General features: G+C 45.5%; 2 protein-coding genes across 2 annotated transcripts; one reads left to right on the top strand and one right to left on the bottom strand.

The window, feature by feature from the left end:
- Positions 1–14,287: 14,287 nt before the first annotated feature.
- Positions 14,288–17,099, bottom strand: Alg2 (ALG2, alpha-1,3/1,6-mannosyltransferase). The gene is made up of 2 exons (XM_013023350.1): positions 16,679–17,099; positions 14,288–15,730 (listed from the first exon to the last, which is right to left on the bottom strand). The coding sequence occupies exons 1-2, from the start codon at positions 17,024–17,026 to the stop codon at positions 14,828–14,830; spliced, it is 1,251 nt and encodes a 416-aa protein (XP_012878804.1). The 5' UTR covers positions 17,027–17,099; the 3' UTR covers positions 14,288–14,827.
- A 295-nt stretch (positions 17,100–17,394) lies between these two features.
- Sec61b (Sec61 beta subunit) lies at positions 17,395–25,364 on the top strand. Its single transcript, XM_013023358.1, has 4 exons — positions 17,395–17,529; positions 17,678–17,775; positions 22,357–22,458; positions 25,080–25,364. The coding sequence occupies exons 1-4, from the start codon at positions 17,527–17,529 to the stop codon at positions 25,165–25,167; spliced, it is 291 nt and encodes a 96-aa protein (XP_012878812.1). The 5' UTR covers positions 17,395–17,526; the 3' UTR covers positions 25,168–25,364.
- The last annotated feature ends 13 nt before the right edge of the window (positions 25,365–25,377 follow it).

Below are 25,377 nucleotides of genomic sequence, written 5' to 3'. Positions count from 1 at the left end.
CCCTCCTAATATCTTCGGCATGCATCTGACTGACTACCTTATCTGCTGAGAAACATGTTTTCACAAGCAGAACACTTGCCATATTAAGCAGTTGAGAATTCTGTTTCTAAGGAAGAGGAGACTAGTCAACTGGGCAACCATTAGCAGTTTTTGACTCAAGCTCCCGGAGGACAATGAACAAAGAAAGAAAAACCCTCCTCTATCCTCTTAGTGTGGAGAACATGAACATTCATAAGCAGTTAAAGCCCAGGACCTAAAGCTATAGTCCGTTCACTTCTATTGTCTTGGTGATGTTAGAGGGAAGGTCTGGCCTGGGGTTGGAGGAGACAGAATAGTGTCTCTGGGCACTGGTACCTCACACCTGTAATCCTAGCAACTCAGGAGGCTGAGATCTGAGGATTGCAGTTCAAAGCCAGCCCAGGCAAAAAAGTCCCTGAAACTGTTATCTTCAATAAACTGCTCAGAAAAAGCCAGAACTGGTGCTGTAGCTCAAGTGGTAGAGTGCTATCCTTGAGCAAAAGAAGCTTAGGGACAGTCCCTGTCTAGAGTTCCAGCCCCAAGACTGGCTAAATAAATAAGTAAAATGATGCCAAGTGCCAGCTTCTGCTTAGGTCTCAGCTTGAGCATGACAGTGCTGAGGACTGAGGAGTCCCAGACACTTCAATGGGGGGAGGGGAGGGGAAAAGGGGGGGGCAAAACTCTTAAGTAGATTGACCTGACTTGTAGATTTTACTTTCTAAAAGATGACATTCCTAAGCTTATTGAACTACAAAACTCACTTTGAGTTTTGGAGTATCACAGGAGAGAAATGTTCCCCAGAGTAAGCACTTGGGGAAGATGGTATGACAGCTCCAGGCTTCAACCTTGCTCTGCTGGATTTCTCAAAGTACCACCCTTGGGATACCTACATTACAATGTTCTGAGCTCCACTCAGTTACTTTCTCAGGCCTGGAAATGTGCATTTTGCTAAGCTCTCTAAGCTGCCCTCATGCTCACTGAAGATTGAGGTCTAGTTCGGTGACAGAGCAGAACCTCCACTTTACAGATGCCATGACTCCATCATTTTCTATTCAGATTCTTCCTCCCAGGCCCTCGAAACTCATTTCTGTCACCACCATGCTCCGTTCAATACAGCTTGCATTTATCTTTATTGCTGATCTGTTTATTGATTTAGGCCCATCTCTGCCATCCGTCAAGCCTGGATCACATTTTAATCTTGTCCTCTAAAGTGGCTGAGATCCCTTCCAGCTTTGTGGCCTCCAGAAATCTGATTAGCTGGGTCTTCATTCCATCCTTCAAGCCTTTAATGAAAATATTACGTGGCCCTGGTTTGGGGATGTCAGTAGATAGGGGGCCCCTACACCTGTCACTCTTCCCAGTGCCATAAGAGGTGAGAAAACATCTCTGCTCTAGGTTGCCACTTCCTCCCATATGAATATGCATAGAATACAAATACATGAACCTATTTATTTATTCATTCACTAAGCATTAGCGCAACAATATCTTTAAGGCACTGTATCTTTCCACTCATCAATGGGATGCTCATCTCAGGAAAGATGTGCTGCGGAAAATCAGCTTTTATGTTCAAGGCAGCCCAGCTCTATCTTTAAGAGGCATATGATATGCAGCTTTTCGTAGATCACCAGAGCTCACTTCTGCAGCTTCTTGTGTCCCAGGTCACTGCTGGGATTTTGTCCTCTGAGGAGAGTGCTGATGTCACCTCTCTGTAGAAGCTGGATGAGGTGCAGATGACTTTGTTCTTCATAACCCCTGGAAAGCACTTGGTCCACTGGCCACAAGGGGGCAGTGGTCTCACATACAATCACACATTTCCCACACAGGCCAGGCCTCCACCTAAGAAACCTGAGAATTTGGCAGAGTGGACTGTGAAGAAGAGAGAGATGATGGGAATTCCATCCCCACTTTTAGGAAGTTGGTGGTGGCATGTTCCAGTCCTAGGGAGTGTGTGGTTTAAGCATGGCTCCTTCAGTACAAAGATATCTGATTAAGGAAATGGAGAACTGGATTCAGACTAGGATAGATACTCTGGTCTTAGATGCATCCTGGGTAAGGGAGGGAGGATAATGCTGCTTATCTCACCCACCTTACCCAAGTGATTCCAGAGTTTAAATGAGACACCATAAGAGACTCTAATCAGGGTATAAGAGTTTGGGTGAGCTAAGTCCTCAACTGTTGCAACATAAAATTTAAAAATTGTTAATTTAAGAAGCACTCTAAGACATTTTTTTGCAGTGATCACTAGAGGCCAGAAAGCAAAATTCATTAAGAGTGGTTTCTTATCCCAATGACTTAGGAAGCAGAAATGGAATTGAGGTTCAAGACCAGCCTTGGCAGCAGCTATCAAATTCCTATCTTGGAATTAGGCTGTGCATGGTGGTATAAACCTGTAATCCCAGCTACTTGGAAACAAAGGCAGTAGGATCACAGGCAAAGGTAAACTCTGGCAAAGGTGTTAGATCCTATCTGAAAGACAGATTAGAGCAAAAAGAACTGAAGGTATGGCTCAAGTGATAGAGTAACTGGTTAGCAAGTACAAAAAAATTGAGTTCAAATCCCAGTATGGTTAAATATATATATATATATATATATATATATATATATATATGTGGTTTCTTTTGGAGAGTACGGTTCTGGATGAAGAGGCACTGACATTTTGATTGGTCACTGTAAGTTTTCCTCTGTTATCTGGTTTTTGAAATTAAAATTTGTTGGTTAAAAAACATCTGCAAAACAGGTACAAAAGGGGATATAGGAGCTAGTCTATTTCCCACTTCTTTTCACCAACTCAGAGGCAAACACGGTTCTTTGGAGCCAAAGACTATTAACCAAGTGCAGGCCTATGCTATTATTTATTATATCTTGGAGACAGGCCCTAGCTACATATTTAAGGCTTCTCCTTTTTAAAAATGGGTATACTATGATCTAATCGGTACCATCCTGTTGGATATTTGTTTACCAATTTGTTTACATATGTGCTACCCAACTAGACTAAAATCTAAATAAAACCTTGCTGGTGGAGTGACCTGGTCTGAGCCTTGGAAATTGTGTTTGTAAAGAACCTGTGTTCACAGTCCCACCACCAGTGTCTTGTCAGTGTTTTGCCTTGATTTGGGTTGGTGTTACTGTGGTGGGGTCTGTTTTCAGAATTGATTCCTTCCTTCCTCATTGAAATAAATGAAGTCAGACTGTTATATAATATTGCTTGCTATGAAGAGTTCTAACTTCAGTTTTATATTCATTACATCTTTTTTGGCTGTCACTTATTCTTTTACTCAACAATAAGTTGTTGAGCTCTTTTTATGCTATTGATCTAGCACACACATTGTGATTGGATGGATGGATGGATGGATAGATGGATGAACAGATGGGTGGATGAGTGGATGGACAGAGAGATGAATGGATGGATGGATGAACAGATGGATGGATGGTTGAGTGGATAGATGGATGAGTGGATAGATAGATGAATGGATGGATGGAAGATGGATGAACAAAGAGATGACCAAGCCATATTTCTGCTATAGTTCTAGTAATGGGGTTAATGTAGTGAAATATTAGGGATCTGGGATAATCTTTTTTTCCCAAATTAAAAAAATGCACACACATGTACATGTATATCCTTGCCAAGTCTCCAGGGACAGGCATCTTTGTGGCTACATACAGTGTCTGCCCTGGACTTGCCTGTGGCTTCCTCAGCTAGCCAAAGCTTTCTCCCCTATCCATGTCAGTGCTGCCTTTACTGGTGGGTTGTTTGTGCTACCCTTCCAGCTTTACTTGAAACACCAGGCCCTTCTTTTTCTAGCCAGAATCCTCTTAACCCTACCCTGGGAGCTATTCCCTTTGTCCTCACTACCTCCCCCAATATGAGGACCCTCAGCTCCTGCTACACAACATAATCAGAAGCTGGATGCATATTTAAAAGCAAGTAGTATATTAACAATTTACGTGGAGGTTGTAAGACCCACAGTGAAATATTCCATCCCCTCCTGCCGAAATTATCATTCCAAACCACGGAATACATTAGGTTTTATGATCTACTTGCTTCTTGGGGGAAATATAAATCTTGAAACATCATCTTCATATGACAGAGCAAAGAGTCCCCCGGGACACAAGATGTTTAAGAACATTAACTGAGAATCAGAAATAGTTGGCGATTAATATCAGGGTTTTTGTTTACGAGCACAAATAAATCCCAGGCCTTAGGGCTGACCTGCAACAAAGTCTGCATGCGATGGGAACTCAGGATGGCAAATGATAGAGGAGAAAAGAATCTGAATTTAAAGATGGGGGAGGCAGGGTTGTGGCGTTTAGAAGCTAATATTTTTCTGGCCATAAATTTGTATGCTGTTCACCTATTCCTAGTCACCAACTCAAATAAAAATGATCAGTCCTAGGAATTTATATTGCTGGCCCAAAGACAGCTGAGCTTTGTAAACGGGGTCTTGTGAAATGGGGTGGCCTCTTTTTCTAGGATCACTGAAGGAGAGCCCCTCATTTTTCCTTCATCCCCAAGGTGAGGAGCCAGAGGTAGTATTAGGCAGGAAGGATGAAGGAGGGGTGCATTGGATTTTGGAGGCTTGAATGCTTACAAATAGCATGAGATGGATTGGGATGGAAAGATACTGCTTTGGGGGGTGAGGAGAACCCTGTTTGCCTCCCCTCTTGTGAGTCTTGGGTATGTAAGATGCCCAAGATGTTTGGAGCTGGCCAGGTATCTTCCTTGGTCCAGAGCCGTCATAGACTGCCCATGGCTCCTAGTCTGGTGTGGAATCCTGTGAGCTTTGCCTCTGACCCCCTTCAGGCATACTTCCTACCACGCTGTGTGTGGGGACTTGGCCCTTGTGTTATTTCCTGTTCCTTTTTCAGATCCCGCAGCTACTGCTGGGTTATCTTTCCTCTTGAGGCATTTGTGAAGCAATGGCTTACCTTAAAACAGTTCAGAGGTCATCTTCTCTCTGGGGACTTCTTAGAGTCCTTTGGGGAGAGGGAGTATGTTGGTCAGCTAGCTGGCACTGTGACAAAAATACCCAAGACAATCAATCTTAAAAGACAAAAGGGTTATTTTGACACATACTTCTGGAGGTTCCACCCCATGGTTACTTAGCTCCATTGCTTTTGGACCTGTGGCAAAGCAGCACATAATGGCTGAAGTACATGGTAGAAGAAGGTGCTGTTCATCTCACAGTAGTCAGGAAGCAAAGAGAATGACCAGCGTCCTGCAGCCTGCTTTGAAGGCATGCTCCTGTCTTCTAAGATATCCCTTAAGGTTGCCATCATTCTCCTCCTCCTCCTCCTTCCTTTTCCTCTTCCCTTCCTCTTCTTTTTTTGCCTTTTCAAGTTTTAAAAAAAATTATCTTTAAGGGCTGGGAATGTGCCTTAGTGATAGAGTGCTTGCCTCACACGCATGAGCCCTGGGTTCCTAACTACCACATACATGGAAAAAGCTGGGACTGGCACTATAGCTCAAGTGGTAGAGTGCTAGCCTTAAGCTAAAGAGTCTCAGGGACAATATCCAGGTCCAGCATTCAAGCACCAAGACTGGCAAAAATATCTTTAAGATCCTCCTCCTGGTGAACTTTTTCTTACCATACTGTCACTGTCTGAGAGCAAGTGTGCCAGGCTGCCCCTGGGCTTCTCAAAGTGATTACTCAACCTTCCCTCAGTACACAAGGCAAGGTCACCTCAGTCCTCTTATCCTGCTGACCCTAGGAATTAAGGAACATTCAGGACAGAATGGAAAACAAATCTAGAGACGAACACTAGCACTTCAGGAAGTCATGGTCCCAAGGCAACCATTCCTGCCTCACGCAGAAGCTCATGCTGCCAGAATTTTCTATAAAACCTTGTTCTCCAGTCCACTAAGAAGAGGACTGTACTTTTGTGCCCCGAAAAAAACAATGTGTGATCCTCTTTTTGCCTGGAAAAATGAATAAATCTGAGCTGAGTACCAGTAGCTCATGTCAGTAATCCTAGGTCCTCAGAAGGCTGAGATCTGAGAATTGTGGTTTGAAGCCAGCTTGAGCAGAGAAGTCTTTGAGCCTCTTATTTCCAATAAACTATAAAAAAGCCATGAGTGGAGCTGTGGCTCAAGTGAAAGACCACTAGTGTTGAAGCAAAGAGAAGCTCAGCACCCAGGCCCTGAGTTCACACCTGGATTGGCACACACGCAAAACAATGAATAAATCTTTAGTTCATTTTCTTCAACACATATTATCGTTTAGTAGTTGTACAAAGAGATTTCAATTCATCATACCAGCTTGTGAGTACAAGGCATCTTGATCAATGTCAGCCCTTTCGTCATCCCCTCCCATCTCGCCCAACCATGTTCACATATGTACATCGGATATTATTTGCTCAGGCTTTCTCTTTCCTTTTACCCCCCTGACAACATAGGCTTCGGCTTCCTGGTATTCATTTTGTGAAGCTATGAGTTAGTTGTTTGAAGAATGTCCACTTCTTAAAAGTTCCATCACTTCTAATAATGCCAAGATGGAGACCAAGTCTTTGAGCTGCAGACCACTGATAGGGCACTTGAGATCCAAGCTAGGGGAGGTTGTTTTTCCCTTTTCTAACTTTGTAGTCAACCCTAAGTGTCATTCTCTAGAGGAAGAAGGTCTTTTGACCTTGCCGGACACAGAAGGGGGATATGTTTCTTCTCTCCCTGGTGTTGGATTGCACCAAGTGACTCACAGAGACAGTGGAAAGACATCTGACCTGAGGCCTGGAGAAGCCATGTACCTCCTAAGCTCCCTTGTACCTGTTGTATTTTCCATGAGAAGAATGTGTTCTCGAACAGACTATAGCTCACAGGGAGCTAATCTGAACCTAGGCTGGATGTGGAGCCAGCTTCCGTGACCCGGCCTGCCTCTGAATTGAAAATGAAGAAGAGAAATGCTGGATGTGGGAAGTCACTGAGTTCTGAGGTGGTTTTGTTATGCAACTGACTTGTACACCCTCATCTTGGGGCTGAACTCCAGAGAAGGTAGTATCTGCCAAACTTGGAGGAGTTAAAAGTTATCAGGATTAGCGCTGTAAATCCCTCAGAGGAGCCACCTTTGTGCTGGTTCCATATCTGATATGGCATAAAAATGGTACGGCAGCCCTTGGTTAATGAGAGGTCTGGCTACAGGGGCAGGGATGGTGTTCCTAAATGGATATCTGAGTCTTGGAGAGAGTCCAGGATCCCCCTGTAATTGGTAGGGCCAGTGGAACCTTGGAAGAACCACTTGATGCATGTAGATTAGGGTTGAGCTCAGGGAAGCAGAGGCAGGACTCAGTCATGTCGTGCTTCTCCAGCATACAGCGTCCCAAACCAAGGTCACACAATTTCATTTGCCTTTAACCATTATGTTCTTCCAATTTCTCTAGGTTGTGTATTACACAAACAACAACTCAAGAGTTTTAGAACACTTTGAAGAATCATCTACGTGTTCCTGAAAGGTGTTCCAAATAACATTCTAAATAACATTGCGATCATCACAGCAGCTCCGGGGTGAGGGACCCTGAGTCTGAAGTGACAGGTCTTATCAGCTCCATCCCTGGGGATGAAACCTTTCTTATTCTAATCACACCTTCCCCTAAAGTAACTTTTCTACTTCCATCCCCACCACTCTCCTGGCCCTGCAGTCTGAAAGGAGCTTATTCAGACAGCTGGTGGACAATGTTTCTCCGGCTGGCTTAATTGGAGGAAAGGAAACCTGTAGAGAGTCTTATCTGGGGGTAAGCGTCTCAAACATCCAAGATTATGTCCCTGTCACCTCATGACCCATCCTCTTCATGCCACCTTTTAATTTTGGTAGCAATTACGGTGTATATGGATAATGCCCATTAGCATATTCATGGTCATCTCCTCATATTTATTGTCCCTACAACTCATTAATCTTCATCTACTTTGTGTGCTTGACAGCTCAATCTATTTTGCAATCTCTGGGAAGCAGCCATAGCCCCCCAAAGCCTTTGTTTTCCTGTAAATAAACTATATTGGGGACCAGAGGACAATGGTGCATCCCCGTGTGATTGACACCGGCCACAGCTACTAATCAGGCTGGGACTTCATCGCCAGCTGAGTCGAGTGCATTATGGGGCTATTGTTCCAATGCTGCCAGGGCAAGAACACACACGGCCAGTCACCTTCGCAAGATGGGCTGATTGTTCGTCAAGATTAGACCGAGTTGCCTTATTATCTATCCATCCTAGACAACAAGGCATCATACCCAAACAGACGCATTTACAGCCATGGCCAGTGCACCAGCCAGATTTGAATTGCTAATGCCTAATCTGCCCAGCACAGATGTGCAATGAATATTTGGATGTTGTTTTTCCCATCCGTTGAGGAGAATGAATTGATGAGGTGATGAGTATTTAGTGATGGGTTCTGGCTCAGAGCCAACAGCAGAGTTGGAGCACTTGCACGGGTGATAATCAGATTACCCCCAAAGTGCCTTTGCCACAATGCAGCAAATTTTGTAACAGCCTAGCAGGGCCTGTTTCTAGTTGGAAGAAAGTTTTCCTTCTAGTCTGCAATTAGATCTTTGGCTAGGTTTTTCAGACTTGCAAAAGATAGAAGTTTGCAAATACACACACACACACACACACACACACACACACACACACACACACACATATTCCTTATCTGACATCTTTTAAGGCTATGAGAAATAGACTAGGAGCTAACTGCTTATGTTTGGGTTTGATGTCACTGTTTATCTGTTAAGCAGACAGGTTAAAACAATTCTACTAGCAATATACGGCTGATGTGAGGATTAAATTAGTATATATGTACAGATCTAGTCTCAGAACAATACATGCTTAGTAAGAACTCAACAAATGTTACCATTTGTTGCCAGTAATGTCATTATTATTGGTCATTTCTTTTGCTTTGTTTTTTTCTCAGTCAACTTAGTGACACTGGAAATAAAGCCATCCTCTCATTTCCTTGGGACCTCTCAAGGCTTCTACCATGCTACTTTATCTGGTATCTTCTTAAGAAAATGGAATCTTTTCAATACTTGTATGACTATGGAACACTTGTCCCTAAAACATTTCTGGCAGATGTTTCCCCAGAACATTTTATAGAAAAGTTTGCCATGAAGGTAATGGAATGCTTACAAAGCTGTGAAAGAAAATTGTGGTTCAAGGGGCTGGAAATACCAGTCCAAAGTAGTGAGGAATTACTCAAGAATGGAAAGCTATTGATTTCATTTCTTTATCTTCCATGCCTCTCACAAGGGAGGTTTTATAGAGTTCGTAGTAAAATTCATGTGGAATAGAAGCTGTGGGCAGAAGGGATGTGGGAAGGGATGGCTTGTCTGCCAGGCCTCCTTGGAGTTTTCTTTTTCTTTTTTTTTTTGTCTGTTGTGGGGCTTGAACTATGGGCCTGGGAGCTGTCCCTGAGCTCTTTAGCTCAAGGCGAGTGCTCTACCACTTGAGCCACAAGGCTATTTCCGGTTTTCTGGTGGTTAATTGGAGACAAGTGTCTCACAGACATTTCTGCCTGGGCTGGCTTTGAGCCGTGTTCTTCAGATCTCAGCCTCCTGAGGATCTAGGATTACAGGCGTGAGCCACTGGTGCCTGGCTGGAGTTAAGTTTTAAGCGGTTCTCCATTCCTGAGCACTGGAGAGAACGCCTGCTTATCTGCCTACCTCACCTCAGAGACTGCTTGTTTCCTTCCTGGCACACCCCCTGCTCCTATTCTAGCCATATTTCCTGTGATTTTGAAACATGGGATCAGCTACAGAGCTCAGGGTTAGGTGGCTGATATTACCTGGAAAGCCATATCTAAGCCCCTTGCCACTGGCCTTGCTTCATTAACATACGTGAAGGCCCCTAAACCAAGGTGGGGGGGGGCGGCATTCCAGAGTCCTTCACTGAGCTTCTGGTCTGAATGTGAAACTAGATCTGTTCCTCTCTAGTGAAAGAACCACTAAGATAGAGGCCTTGGCTGTTAGTGGATGTTTCCTGCCACGAGGAGTAAAGTGGTCTATAATGGAAGATGACACATTATAAAGAGATAGTGTTTTGAGTTGAGTTCCCAGCTCCCTTTGAATATTAAGTGTTAGCTGCATGTAGCCCCCTGCAGTTTTCCTTCAATTCTGTGAGCTGTCTCAGACGTTTCCTAAAACCTCTCCTTTTCTGCTTAAAGCTGAATTTCTGATCACTTTCAACCAAGAGTCTGGACTAATGCAATCACTAAACACGCCAGTGTTTCTTGTGTCCTGCTTGTAATCCCATAGTACTTTATTGAACTGAAAGTGTTGTTAGGTTTCTGGGCTCCAGAGCTTACATTTTGGCATAACGCAAGCAAGTTAACACAGTTATTTGGCTTGAAAAATAAATATTTCTAGTTTTTTGGGATTGTTTTTTAGCATCTCACTAGGTAGATTTTCAACATTTTCACATGCCTGGTATTTATTCAGATTTTTGCTTTTGCTGCCTGTATTTGCTGTTTTTAATTTTTTGTTGTCATAAAATGTACAGGGGTTGCAGTTACCTAAGTCAGATAATGAGCAGGTCACCCCTTCCTTTGCTCTCTCCCAGTTTTTCTCCTGTCTTCACCTCCAAGTTGTATAGTTCATTTTCAGGATACTTGTATTTGCCTTTTAAATTTAAAAATATTCAGTTTTAGGGGCTGGGAATGGGGCTTAGTGGTAGAGTGCTTGCCTAGCATGAATGAAACCCTGGGTTCCATTCCTCAGTACTACCTAGATAGAAGTGGCACTGTGGCTCAAGTGGTAGAGCACTAGCCTTGAGCAGAGAAGCTCCAGAACTGGCAAAAAAAAAAAAGTTTTAGAATTTAAGGCCAATTACTTTACCTCTGAGATACTTGTACTAGCAAATATATATATATATATAGAGAGAGAGAGAGCAGAGTATCTCAAGTAGAGCATTAGTTGGCAACATTAAATGTCTAATATGTTGTAAAATAGTTTAGTTTTTAAAAATAAAATATCATTACTTCCTCTTTTCATGTCAAATTCTTACTTCCTCTTAAAGATGTGTCTCTGACACATAATTGTGCACATAATTATGGCACAATGTGGTTTTGATACATGCATCCAATGTATAACAGTCAAATCAGGTACTCTGCATTTCCATCATTTCATTTGTTTATAGTATCCTTGGGATGAGAACACTCCCAGCCCTCTTTGCTAACATTTTGGAATACACAGTATCCACTGTGGTCATCTGTGCAATGGAACAAGTGCAACTTTGTACCCATCTCTCCTACCTCTTCTTTCTCGCTTGCTGTCCTTCCAGCCTCTATTCGTTACTCTGAGATTAACCTCTAGATTCCATGGCAGGTGTAAGATATTTCTCAGAAAAGCCACTCTGTCTGGGCTTTTTACCCATCTCTGTAAATTGATTTAGGTGACTCAGTCACCTCTGAGTGGCTTTGATTCTAGGAATGCAAAGAAGGGACATCACAGGACAGAGAGTAGCCCTGGCAGAGGTGGCCAGAGAAAGGCTGACTGGATGAGGGTGTGTGTGTGTGTGCGTGCGTGTGTGTGTGTGTGTGTGTGTGTGCAGTGATGTTAGAGAAGGGCTGAGGGTGTGTGTGTGTGTGCATGTGCAGTGATGTTCTGATGTTCCTGTGCTTCATTTTCTGTGAGGAAGATACAGAAGATGATAGGGTAGAACAGGTATATGGGGCAGGTCAGGAGGTGAGGATGGATTTGAAGAGTGACATGGTTGGTCTGCCCAGCTCCTCTGCTTCTTGGCTGCAAGCCTGAGTCTCACCTGTACAAGTGCCCATAATAACCTAAAAGGATGCTGTGAAGAGAACACGTGACAACACAAGCCTGGTGCTGGTGGCTCACACCCATAATCCTAGCAATTTAAGAGGCTGAGGCCTGATGAGAGGATTAAATGAGGCTTTTGCTCTGGGTCTTCTATCCCCATGGCCAGGGAGGGCTGGTTCTTTAAGTGCTAGGATTACTACGGGTATGGTCTTGACAGGTCACTTCCCAAACCACAGCTGGGTTTGGAAGCTGTGAACATCTCCAGTGGGCAAAGCCAACCAGCCATGAGTCAAGTCAGAAACTCAAAGTTCATGGCAGACAGGACTGTGCAGCCCTTTCAGACCTGCAAGAACAAGTTACCGGACGAAGACAAGCCAAAGGCCTATAACCCACACAGCTATGATCTATACAGAAATGGTCACATAAGCAAAAGATCTTGTGTTCAGGAAAGGTGAGCTGTGGCGAGCTATCACAATATGAAATCACAACATGACTGATTCTAGTCTTCACCCCTGAGGTCAGAGCCTGCAGGTTTTACTGGAAAGGCTGAAGTTCCTCAAAACACATACCAAGCCACAAACTGCAGAAGACCTAACTATCTACTGGATACTAAGCGTTCAAAGTGTTAGAAAGTCCGTAGAACTTAGGCTGTTAACAGTCTAATTTTGCAGAACTGTTTATTTTGTTTGTTTTTTGCCAGTCCTGGGGCTTGAACTCGGGGCCTGGGCTCTGTTCCTGAGCCTCTCTGTGCTCAAGGCTAGTGCTCTACCACTTGGGCCACATCATCACATCCGGCTTTTTTTTTTTTTTTTCTGTTTCTGTGGTACTGAGGAATTGGACCCCGGGCTTTATGCGTGCTAAGCAGGCACTCTACCACTGAGCCACCTTCCCAGCCCCACAACTGTTTTGTTTTGGTACAGTGCCAATTGGCCCACATTCTCCTGTGAAATATATGCACGTGAGGATTTTGATCCCCCAAAGGAGCCCCCGACATTGTTCTGATGGTGTCACACAGACCCATTTCCTACATCCCCAAACTGCAACAGTAAGCAGGTAACATTTCTATCCTGTGGCAAGTGTTGCTTCGAAGCACTCAGCATTCTGTGGATACCTGTCATAAGCACCCTATGAGACAGTTATCCCAGTTCACAGGGGAGCGCATTGAGGGGGCAGACCCTGTCTCAAGGCCATATGGGCCGTCAGCCTCTCGGGAGCTGATTAATATGGAACACATGGCTACTGATAGGTCTTGTTTTTATTAGGTGTAAAGGTGCTTTATAACTGCTTATTATTTGCACTTGGATTAACAAGTAAATAATGAACAGTAAGACTAGTGAATGCCATAGAAAAACTGGGAGCTTACTTGTAGTTTGAGATGTGAGCGGTCAAGATAAGGTTCATGGAAGGCCCTGTGTTCTACACAAATGTTCAGTCAGTGCAACACTAATATTAACAGAGCTGGTGACATAAGAGCTTAGATGACATTAAAAACTAGGTCCTAAATAAGATGTACACTATAGTTTAGGTCTTTTGTTGTTGTTGTTGGTCCTGGGGCTTGAACTCTGGGCCTGGGCACTGTCCCTCAGCTCTTCAGCTCAAGGCAAGCATTCTACCACTTGAGCTACAGCGCCACTTCTGGTTTTCTAGTGCTTTATTGGAGATAGGAGTCTCATGGTCTTTCCTGCCCGGGCTGGCTTTGAACCATGATCCTCAGATCTCAGCTTCCTGAGTAGCCAGGATTACAGGCATGAGCCACCAGCGCCCAGCTCAGTTTAGGTCCTTGAACTAAGTATCTCACTTGCTAGGCAGGTGCTCTACCACTTGAGCCATGTCCTCAGCCTTTTGCTTGCTACTTTTTGCATAGGGTTTAAACATTTTTGCCTTGGGCTGTACTTAGTTCACGATAATTCTATTTATGCTTTCCTGAGAAGCTGAGAACAAAGTTGTGCCAGGACATTTGGCTTATTTGTTGAGATAGGGTCTTTTTGCCTGTGTTGGTCTCAAACCATGATTCCCCTATGCCCATCCCAAGTAGCTGGAAGTCCAGGCATATACCATCAGGTCCAGTCTTACAGCTTCCATTTTAAATGTCCCCAAATATTTCCAAAACCGAGTCTCCAGCTAATGGTGCTATTCAGAGGTGGCAGAACCTATAGGTGGAGCCTAGTGGAAGAAAGTCAGATGACTGGTGCATGCCCTTGATGTTGGAATCCTGGCTCTTTCCTGTCTTTGCTTCCTGGAAGCATTGAGGTGAGGTCTCCTCCACACATCACATGCTACTGTCATGATGTACTGAGCTTCCACAGACCCAAACAGCACAGCTACACAACCATAGACCGGCCTCTTAAACTGTGAGCCAAAATGAACCTTTCTTCTTTTCAAGCCAATTATATCATGCTTTGTCACAGTACTGCCTGGCGAAGTGATTAACACAATGCACGTCACGTCACAATACGCTCATCATGTGTGGATAGTTTACCAGTTCTAATAACCAGGTTTGGTTATCTTATTTAGCAGCACCAAAAGAAATAAAGGAGGCTAAAATCTAGTGCTTTATTGTCTTTTTACTATGCAGAACATGTTTTATCACGTCTCAGAATGTAAAAAATACAACACATCATCTCTATAAAAAACACTGCATTCTTGCTATCGCCCAGGCAGGGGTCTAAGCAAGGATTTCTTAGCAGCTGACAGTAAATACTTCAGTGAATGGAGTCTGGGAACCACAGCAGTCTGTCTTCATGCTCTGATGTCATATTAACCAATTTTGATAACCATATACTTAAAGCAAGAAAACCGATTAAGGCACAATATAATTAACTACTTATATGCAGAGCAACAATAATCCAAAAGATATAATTCAAATATTCTGCCAAAGGTGGAATCTACAATTTTTTAAACAGTAGTAGGACTTGGAATGTTTTTCTGAAAACGTAGGTGGAGGTATTAAATAAAAAAAAAAAATCCCTCTATACTAGATTCTAGGTTCCTGTTTTTGGTCTCAAAAGTGGTTTTACAATCCATAAAAATGATGGTAATAAATGCAGCATAAAGACTTTAAGAGAATGTGATTATACTAGCAGTTTGGTCACATACTGGTAGAGCTGTTCTGTAAATGCCTCAGAGGAAAACTTCTCCTTTACCCTGGCCCTTCCAGCCAGGCCCATAGTGACTTTTAAGGATGGTTGGTGGATAAACTTTTCTATTGCTTCTGAGAAGTGTACCGGGTCAGGCTCACACAAAAACCCTGTAACGTTGTGGACGATGGATTCCAAGGGTCCACCCGAGTTGACAGCAATGACTGGGCACTGCATGTACATGGCCTCCAGAGGGACGATACCAAAGTGCTCATTGCTGGGTGTGTAAAGCACACACGTGCAGCCATGGAGGAGTGAGATTTTCTGCTTGTCTGAGAAAGAGCGCAGGAAGGTCACATGCTGGTCAAGGTCGGACTGCTGGACTTTTTTCTTTAATTCCTGATAGTGTTCCACATTCTCTAGCACTCTCTCATCATAACCACCTGCCACTATCAGATGAACCCTCTCCCAATCCTGTGAGGCCAACCGTCTTCGCAGCTGGACTAGAGTCTCCAGTGCCAAGGTCAGATTTTTCTTCCTCTCATATCTGTTGATAGAAAGGAAGAGGAATTTTTTCCCCTCAGGGACTAGGTCATCAAGTTTTTCAGGAACAGCAGAGTCAAAGCTGGTGACATTCAGAGATGGGTAGAGCACATGAGGGTCAATGTGAGACAGGGACTTGAAGGTTTCCTTAAAAATAGCAGCTGTGAAATTGCTGTTGACCAAGATACAGTCTGCCATGCCTGTGGTGTACTCCTCTAGCCAGTCAATTGGGGCTCTGTACAGCCGTTTCAGAAAGGAATCTCTCCTGGTGAGAAGCAGATCTGGGAAGTGACAGTAGAACAGGATCTTCTTCCGCCGTCTGGCCAGCTTGAACACTGGGATACAGGCAGACACCTAGCCAAAGCAAAGCCAATGGCAGGTAAATAACTTGGACAACTTAACCATAACCAAACCAAAGGCACAGACACCTACCAGGAAACCCACCGGGTCTCTGGGCTCCTTCTGGGCACTGCCTGATTGAGCACTGTGAGCACTCATCCGTGCCCAGTCTAATGACTGGTGCATAGAAAGCTGGTAGACATTTGCAGGATGAATGCTAAACATTTAAAGTTCAAAGAAAGTGTTTAAAATTAATAATACCCGATAACATTGAATGTGAGGTGAAAGGAACACACTATCATTTCAAAAGGTAATACTAACAACATTGAGATGCTTTTTTTCACATCCAGTTTCCCAATTCTAGTTTATATTCGATATTTTCGGGCCTAAGTATCTCAGTTCGGCACATGGATTCCCACAGTGGACAGTGCAGCTGTAGGAGCTTTCTCCTTCTAAAAAACTAAGTGGGCTGCAGCTTAGAGCAGATTCCAGTAACAAGACTGCCAAGGCTGGAATTTACAGGGCAGAAAGGCTGCCTTAATTTCTTTCTTTTTTTTGAGCATTAAGTCATTTCACAAACTTATGTTCTTGCATTTTTATAATTTATTTTACATGCTACCCTTTAAAAAAATTGTGTGCGCGCGCGCGGGGGTGGGGGTGTGTCTTGGGGCTTGAACTAGGCCTGGGCACTATCAAGGATGGCACTCTACCACTTGAGCCACAGCTCCACTTCCAACTCTCTAGTAATAGTGGATATCCGGTACTTTCCCTGCCCGGGATGGCTTCGAACTGCGATCCTCAATTCTCGGCCTCCGGAGTAGTGGGGATTCGCGATGTTTACCACCGGCGCGCGGCGGCGATCTGTCGCCCGGTGCAGACGGCAGGCGTCTCCCTCCCGGCGCGCTCGCAGGTCCGCTCCGATCGCCGGGCCGCAGCCCACCGAGGCCCCCGCCGCCGTCTCACCTGGTCGCACACAACCACGTCGAACTCCTCGTCGGCGAGGAACAGCACGTAGAGGGCCAGGAAGACCATGCGCACGTAGGCGCAGACCGCGGCGCCCCGGCCGCCGGGGCCCAGCCCGCGGGGCAGCCAGTCCCCGGCGCAGCGCACCGCCAGCCCCCGGCTCTCGGCGAAGCAGTGGCCCGGGTCGTAGTGCGCCGTCCAGATCTTCACGCTACACCCGCGCGACTGCAGCGCCAGCGCCGCGTCCAGCACCAGCCGCTCGGCACCACCCACACCCAGATCCGGGTGCAGGAACAGCACCGAAGGACCAGCACCCGAGTCCGGGTTCGGGTCCTGCTTCTCCGCCATGGCTGGACAGCCGCGCCTGCGCACAGAGCCCCGCGTCCCGAGGGGGCTTTAAGCCCCGCCCTCTGCCTTAGCTGGCCATTGAGGGACGACCCCGCCTCCCCTCGCGTAACTCCTTAAGGCCACATCAGCGCAAACCTGTGGGCACCTGGCAAGTGCCGGAGAAAGTTTCACAGCAGACTTTGTTTATAGCCTCTCTCTCAGAGGGAATGGGTCGTTTGAAGCAGAATCTAGTACAATCAGATCATTTGCAAGGGATATACTTCATATTTAGCCTCTAGGTAAACTGCGTTCTGCAGAATTTCTGCAGGCATATCCTAGGGCAGCCAAGGCGTCCTTGGAGCCAGCGAGGACCCTGCCAGCAGGCCTGGGGGCGGGGCCTGAGTTCATCTTTCCTGTTGCGGGTCCTCTGGGTGCTCAGCAGTCTTCCTTGCGGTCCTCAGTATCCTCTGCTGTTTAGCTGCGGTCCGCTTTTTACCCTCCGCAGCCCTCCAGCTTCCAGCATGGTACGCGGCCCCAGCCTCCGCCCCTGGTTCCCTGCTCTCCCCAGGCGCGCCCACTCCTGCCCGGCGTCCCCTCCTCCCTGCAGCTCCTTCCCTGTCTCCCTAGCCGCCCTCGGGGTCTCACGATCTGTCTGCTTGTCTTCCTCCACAGCCGGGCCCGACCCCCAGCGGCACTAACGTGGGCTCCTCAGGGCGATCGCCCAGCAAAGCGGTGGCCGCCCGGGCCGCGGGATCGACTGTCCGGCAGAGGTAAGGAGCCGGGCGGCCCATTGGACGCAGAGATGGGATCCGAGAGGTCGCTGGGCCTGGGAAGGAAATCCCAGGGCTTGAAAACACTCCTGGAACTTTCAGGCTCTCCAGGCCGCAAGGAGTCTGAACTACGTGGGCCAGGGGAGAAGCTGAAGGCCTTCTGGGAGGGGAGGCATCATTTCCATCTCTGTTGCTCGTTTTCCTGCCCTTTCTTTAAAAAGGAAAGTTAAAGTAGGTAAGGATCAGGGACAGTCGAAGCTGAACCGTTCATACTGATGTAGGTAGGTTGGTGACCCAGGAGCTGAGCTTTGCCTTTACATTCCTGCCCAGAGGTCCTGTGCACCCCACATTTAACATGGCGTGTCTGGCTTCAGTCTTCTTTCACACCATTTCCTGTAGATGGGACAAGCTGACCATGAAGAGGGCTTGGCCAGTTGGGGTCACAATCCTAAAATGCCTAGGTACTCAGGAGCCTGAGATCCAGAAGATAGCGATTTTGAGGCCAGCCTGAGCAGAAACTCCATTTCCAGTTAACCAGCCAAAAGCTGGGCAGGAAGCATTGACTCAGGTGGAAAAGCACCAGGCAAACAAGCCTTGACTTCCAAACCCAGTACTGACCACAGACTGTGAAAATGGCCGCTTTCTAAAACTGATGGCTTGAAGATAGGTGAAACAGATTGCAGCTCAGAGAAGGAAATTGTAGTAGAATAGTCAGAAATGGCAAGTTCATTCTGACTGATAGTGTCCTGTCCTTTAGATATTCGAGGGAAGTAGTTTAGAAACCGAGGGCTTAGAGTGTTGTGTTGCTCCCTTGGATTTCAGAGATCTTTGTAACAGATGGATATGTGATGTGGAGATTTTAAATTTCAGAGTTGGATGGCATCTTACAGGGTTCAGTGTGGCAGGGCCAATGTGACCAGACAGAGTATAAATGGCTGTCTATAGAGGGACCCTACGATATTCTCTTTTGGAAGTTTGCTGTGGGCTAAGTATTTTGTGAGTGTAATGGTTTATTTTGTGAGTGTATTGACTCTTTGTAACTTTTTAGAAGAAAGTTTGAGGTTCATGGGTAATAATGCTTTAGGTTATATAGCCTGTAGAGTTTCATTCTTTGTGAATAAAATCATAGGGTTAATCATATCTAGGGAAAGAAGCAGTACAGGATTTAAGGTCAGAACTAGGGTTGGAATACTCACAAAGCTAAGTATAGTGTTGCTGTGGAAATGAAAAGGAGCAATAATGCATCAGAAACAATAAAACCATGAAGTGCTACACAGTGTTCAAGCAGAATTAGTGGGAATCAGGGACATTAAGATAGTCATTGAATAATTATTAAAAACTCTGCTGCTTGGCAAACTCTGTTTTAGCTTGGAAAATGTATGAATGAACAAGATAGGCAGAGTTTGTCTTTATGAACCTTATTGCAGTGTAGGAGTTCATGAATAAAACAAATACACCATGGCAATAAGGGCCATGAAAAGAAGTAAAGCAGGGTAAGGGATTAGAGAGTAGTGAAGATGGCTGTTACTGTTTAAGGTATCCCGGGTGGGCTGTGTCTGGGCAGAGAGCTGAAAAAAGCAAGAGAAGCAGAAGGAATGGTTAACTGAAGTCCTTGAGCTTTGTGTGTTCCAGGAACTGAAAGCAGGCTATAATGTTCAACAAAGGATGTAAACAGGTGAAAAAACCAGTTCGTGGGGCTGGAAGGTGGCTCAGTGGTAGAGTGCTTGCTTTGCATGCATAAGGTCCTGGGTTCGAGTTCTCAGCACCACATAAGCAGAAAAAGCTGGAAGTGGTGCTGTATTTCAAGTGGTAGAGCGCTAGCCTTGAGCTGAAGAGCTGAGGGACAGCACCCAGGCCCACAGTTCAGGCCCCACAACTGACCAAAAAACAAGCAAACAACAACAAAAAAACCAGTTCGTTAAGGTATGAGAAGAGGAGGGCAGTCACACACTGGTTAGAAAGAGAGAGCCAAATAGACCCAAGTAGAAATTGAAGAGAGTAAAGTGGGCTCTGTTATTGGCTTTACTTAGCTTCCCAATGAGGGAATGGACAATGTTTTGAGTACATTTTGTATTTCTAGTGGTGTTCAGGGATCTCCTGCACACCAAGTGCTAGCAGAAATATGGAATTTTCCATACTCATTCCTCTGGGGCTTCTGACATCCTAGCTTTGAACACAGGAATTGGATTGGCAAGATGCAGGAGCCATGGCCCACACTGGGTTTTTCTTCCAGTTGGGAAGAGGAGGGACATTCAGGAGCCTGCCCTGTAGATTTAAATGGTGTGCATCTTTGCATGTGAATACTTTTTTCTAAGTGCATGCCTTCATCTGTAAATTCCTCTACTGTTTACAATGTGTGCCCCCAGACAACAGCCATACAATAGTGTTCCAAGTTCCCAGCCTACCATGTAGTCTATAATGTCTGAAACAATGCTACAGTGCAGTAGGCCCAAGTTATTGACCCTGATTGCTTTCAGAGTTCTATGCTGAATGAATAGCTCCTCCTGCTGGACCCAGGACTCCACTCTTCCACTCATGCAGCAGGGCAGGGCAAGGTCCTTGGGCTGTAGACAGCCTTTTTGCATATAGAGTGTGGCATAAAGGCCATGGGGGGCTGAGAAGGGCATTAGGACCAGAATTGGGAGGCAAGTGGTGGTAGGGATTGGGTTTTCACTTGCATGTCTGTCCTATTCATTCTTCCTTTTGCAAACAATCCAGAATTAGCAACCCACACCATAAAGTGGGATTTTAAGGGAGGGGCCTTTTCCTCTCCTCTTTCTTTCTCCTCACCTAGGGAGATGAATGGGCCAAAGAAGATGCCTTTCAACTCACCACTTACCACTTCGGCCCTGTTGGAATAGCTAGCATAGGGGCAAATAGGCCTGGTTAGCAGTATTTCTGTCAGGGTGCTTCTTGGCCCAGGCTGCCTGCACCACAGACCTCATGTGTGCTGAGTCTCCAACCCTGTGCTGTGGACAGGTTCTGTTTGGGTGTTTCCCACCACTTTTTACTTCCTGCCACTCTGTCCAAGATGTATATTATATAGTCAGTTCATCAAAATAGCAAAGCTTCACAAAGTACTTTTTTTTTTTTTTGGTTGGTTGTGGGCCTTGAACTCTGGGCCTGGGAGCTGTCCCTGAGCTCTTCAGCTAAAGGAGAGCACTCTACCACTTGAGCTACAGTGCCACTTCTGGTTTTCTGGAGGTGTATTGGAAACAAGAGTCTCATGGCCTGTCCTGCCCGGGCTGGCTTTGAACCATGATCCTCACATTTCAGCCTCCTGAGTAGCTAGGATTATAGGCGTGAGCCACCAGCGCCTGGCACAAGTACTTTTTAAAATACAGTCCCATTTCTGGGACTGTGATATAATTAAAACTTAATGCTTTTTGTCTCTTCTGCAATAAATATAGTAATTTAACACTTTAGTATAATTTTAAGATCAAATTATATAGATTCAGGACTCTTTTAGTATGAGGATTTCTTACTTGGATTCACAGAAATACGTGTGAAGAGAAACTGACTTTGCTCAGCCAGGTGAGGTGGCTCATGCCTGTAATTCCGGCTACCTGGGGATATAAGTAGAAGGATCATGGTTGAGGTACCCTGGCAAAAAGTTAGTGAGACCCCATCTTAACAAATAAGCTGAGAGTATTAGCTAAAATGTCAGCTATGTGGGAGGTATAGGTAGGAAGATCACGGGTCCAGGGCTGGTTCTGGGCAGAAGTAAGACTATCTGAAGAATAAAGCAAAAAGGCTTAGGGGGTGGAGCTCAAATGGTAGAGCTTCTGCTAGGCAAGCATGAAGCCCTGACTTCAAACCCCAGTACTGGGGTTTGAACAGTTGTCTTGACCTTTCTAAATTATCCTCATGTATGAAGTAGGAAATAGTAACTTTCTCAGGGTAACTTACTGTCACATGACAGTAAGTACGAAGTTCATAATTGTTGGCATTATAGCAAGTAACTCTAAAATTTGAGTACTGGCAAAGACATTTTTTTCCTTATTTATTCTTTTTTTAACTTGGTGCCAGTACTGGGGTTCGAACCTGGGCTCAAGCCCTGGTCACTTAAGTCCCTTAGCTTTTTTGCTTAAGGCTGTTGCTCTGGTACTTGAACCACAGCTTCACTTCCAGCTTTTTAGTGGTTAAATTAGAAATAAGAATCTCAGGCAGTTTCCAGCCCATGCTGGCTTTAAACCACAGTCCTAAGACCTTAGCCTCCTGGGCAGATAGAATTACAGGCATGAGCCACTAGGGCCTAGCACCTTATTGATTCTTTTTTTGGGGGGATCCAGTTGTGGGGCCTGAACTCTGGGCCTGGGCGCTGTCCCTCAGCTCTTCAGCTCAAGGCTAGCGCTCTACCATTTGAGCCACAGCGCCACTTCCGGGTTTTTTCTTTTTGCTTATGTAGTGCTGAGGAATTGAACCCAGGGCCTCATGCATGCAAGGCAAGCGCTCTACCACTGAGCCACCTTCCCAGCTCCACCTTATTGATTCTTTAAAGGCACAGTGCTAGCCTATGTTATAATGTGGTTCAAAGGAGTTCCAAGGAAAGGCCCTTGGTAATGTTTTTCTTTATTTCAGGAAGAATGCCAGCTGTGGGACAAGGAGCGCAGGCCGCACGACCTCGGCAGGGACCGGAGGGATGTGGCGGTTCTACACAGAGGATTCCCCGGGACTCAAAGTGTAAGTCTCGGGGTCAGAACCCATGTGCGCATCCAGGGTTTCAGAGTGTGGCGTGCTGCCTACCTTGCTTGTGATCCATAAGGGCTTCATTTGCACCAGGCAGGCCGGGTGTCACCTGCCCATTTGTCACTTTAGACAGGTTAGGCCCTGAAATGACGTCGGTGTGTGGCGTGAGTGAAAGGCAGGGAGGCTCCGCCTGTCGCCCTGTCACAGTAAGTGATGGCAGCAGGGAGAACTAGAGGGAAAACCACGTAATGAGATAAGATTGCTCTTCATTTGGTGATCCTGCCTCACGCTGGGAAAGAGAAGGAACCATTTGAATAGGAATTGGGTGATTTTTCACAGTCCTCCTGGAGGCACAGGCTGATGTTATTACAGTCTAATGCAAGTTTTCCCATTAGGCTATGTCACCAAAAGTTCCCCAGCCTCCTTGTGTGTGGTGGTGTTTGTGGGTCCGGATCAGTGTGTGAGGGAGGCGGGTATCCAGGAGCCCCCGTCCCATGCTTGCCTGCCTCACTTGTCATGGTGCCTGGTGCTGTGGCCAGTCCAGCCCTGCAGGCCTCTGCCAGGCCCAGAGGCTCCAGAACACCGTTCTGACTAAACCCCGTGCTAGGATGGGCTTCCTAGTGGCAGCGGTCACGAGGAGCGCTTGGCGCATCTCACAGCACCTTGACCTGCATTGCAGGTGTAGTTTATGAAGGCTTCCTTGGAGTCCTGGAGATTTGGTTGGCTCCATTACTGTGATCCAGGAGACTTGGAAGAATGTATTTGCGAGGTACTCCTTGGGTGTGGGGGTGTGAGTTGGTAGTCTTCCTTCCTGTCTCAGTTAGAGGTAATTTTCCTGAGAATTTCAGAGGCAGTGTGAATTCCTTTGTTCTATGGGGATCTAGTGGACTTGTTTTAAACCCTCTCCAGAAGTTGGGCAAAGGTGTTCATTCTTCTGTAGCCTAGTCTGGCTCATGCCTGCCCTGGGCTTCCTGCTTCTGAACAGCCAGACTCGCCATTTGTGTCTAGGCCTCCCAGGAAGTGGCTAAAGCCCCATAAACCACATTCTCACCACAGCAGAGATAGGGTTTTGTTTTTTTTTTTGTTTTTTTTTGTGTCCGGTCATGAGGCCTGAACTCTGGGCCTGGGCGCTGTCCCTCAGCTCTTCAGCTCAAGGTTAGCACTCTACCACTTGAGCCACAGCGCCACTTCCGGCTTTTTTCTTTTTGCTTATGTGGTGCTGAGGAATCGAACCCAGGGCCTCGAGCATGCAAGGCAAGCGCTCTACCACTGAGCCACCTTCCCAGCCCAAGATAGGGGTTTTTGGTGAGAGGACACAGTTGGAAATTTCTGCCTATAAATCCATGTCTGGGAGAAGTCAAGCAACATCTTGGTGCTTCATTTTTCTCCATCAGGTTGATAACTAGAACTTCTTGGGAGGTATTGTAAGCCTACTTTGTGAGTATTCATTTATGTATGAATAGCCCAGCGGTGCTATAAGATAGGTATTATGATGAATGACACTTTACAAGCGGGAGGCTGAGGCTTGAGAAAGGTAAGGGATGGGGCTTCAGTGACAGGATTGAGAACTACTGAGTCTTAGGCTCTGGGACTACCCTCAGTTTTGTGTTCTGGTTGAGGTTTTAATAACATCTTATAGTAAGGGAGTAAGATGGAGTACAACGTGATGTCATCTCTTCCTGGATCTTTTACCTTTGTGTGCTCCCTCCGCTGTCTGGGTTTAGGAAGCATGGAGTATGGTAGCGGAGACCGTAATCTCTGCACTGCTTTTGTCCAGTCATGGTCACTGTCACTCTGCTGTGGTGATTATGATGATTCCTCTTCCGTGGCCTTTCAGTCTCTCTGCTCCTCAGTTGTATCTGGGGGGTGTGGGCAGGAAGAGTTAAAGGGGCAGCGCCTGAAGTAAACTTTACAGCTTGTGTAAATTCAGGGAGTTCAGTTTTCTGTTTAAGAAACCCATCTATTAATTTATAATTGGAAAAACATTTGATGTAGGGAAGGGCAGATGAGTAAAAATCTGTTTATTTCCTACATTGGATACATAAATGTAACTGGGTCTTAATGCCTGGTGCCTAGAATGTTTGTTCCTTGACAGGACCTTGAGGCAGTCAAAATGGAATCAGAAAAACTGAGTTCAAGTCTCTTCCTGTCCCTCTTGTATGTTCTAAGCAAGTAATAATAGTTCCTGTATTCCTCAGTTTTCTTTGTGTATCAGATGAAATTAATACTTGTCTCATGAGTTTGTTGTGCAGGTCATATGGGGTCATGTGTTTAAAGCCATCTCATCAATTATATAATGTGATGCTCATTGTATCTCTAACACATTGTAATTCGATGGGAAAGTCTGTCTTTGTGAGAGGTGATTTTTTTTTCCCAGGATATCTGAGTATTTCATTGTATATTGGTTGTGTGTTTCACGGAGAGTGAGTCCAGCTGCAGTGCCATCATCATGCCATCACGATAGCTTTGAGAATGTTTTTAGATGACGTAAATAATGCCCCTGGATACTACGGAAGCCCCCACACTGTCCTCACTTTGCCCCTGGGCGAGCTTGAGTGTAAGCTCTAATAATACCTTATTACTAAAGCACGCATGCCTTGTCTTCTTATTTCTAGTGGCCCCGTTCCAGTTTTGGTTATGAGTCTCCTGTTCATCGCTTCTGTATTTATGTTGCACATTTGGGGCAAGTACACGCGTTCGTAGATTCGGCTGCATCCATCTGTCATCTGAAGAAGAAGGAAAAAAAAATACCCAGCATATCTTGGACCAAAAGTGAAGTGGTTTTTCTGTTCACAAGAAAGAAATTTTCTGGAAGCATATTGTTTTACAGGGAACATAACACGAATTGATGGAGGAATCAGATTTTTTTTCTATGTCGAATAAACTTTTTAATTGATCTATCCCAGTCTGGTT

This window comes from Dipodomys ordii, unplaced genomic scaffold (assembly GCF_000151885.1).
Source record: "Dipodomys ordii isolate 6190 unplaced genomic scaffold, Dord_2.0 Scaffold67, whole genome shotgun sequence".
Lineage (NCBI taxonomy): Eukaryota > Metazoa > Chordata > Mammalia > Rodentia > Heteromyidae > Dipodomys > Dipodomys ordii.
This window is presented reverse-complemented; position numbering and strand designations above follow the sequence as displayed.

Excerpts from the sequence above, each read along its gene's own strand:
- Alg2 (XM_013023350.1), bottom strand. The coding sequence starts at position 17,026 with ATGGCGGAGAAGCAGGACCCGAACCCGGACTCGGGTGCTGGTCCTTCG. Across the intron at positions 15,731-16,678 it reads ACGTGGTTGTGTGCGACCAG|GTGTCTGCCTGTATCCCAGT; the intron begins GTGAGACGGCGG and ends TGCTTTGGCTAG.
- Sec61b (XM_013023358.1), top strand. Across the intron at positions 17,776-22,356 it reads GGATCGACTGTCCGGCAGAG|GAAGAATGCCAGCTGTGGGA; the intron begins GTAAGGAGCCGG and ends TCTTTATTTCAG. Across the intron at positions 22,459-25,079 it reads GATTCCCCGGGACTCAAAGT|TGGCCCCGTTCCAGTTTTGG; the intron begins GTAAGTCTCGGG and ends TCTTATTTCTAG.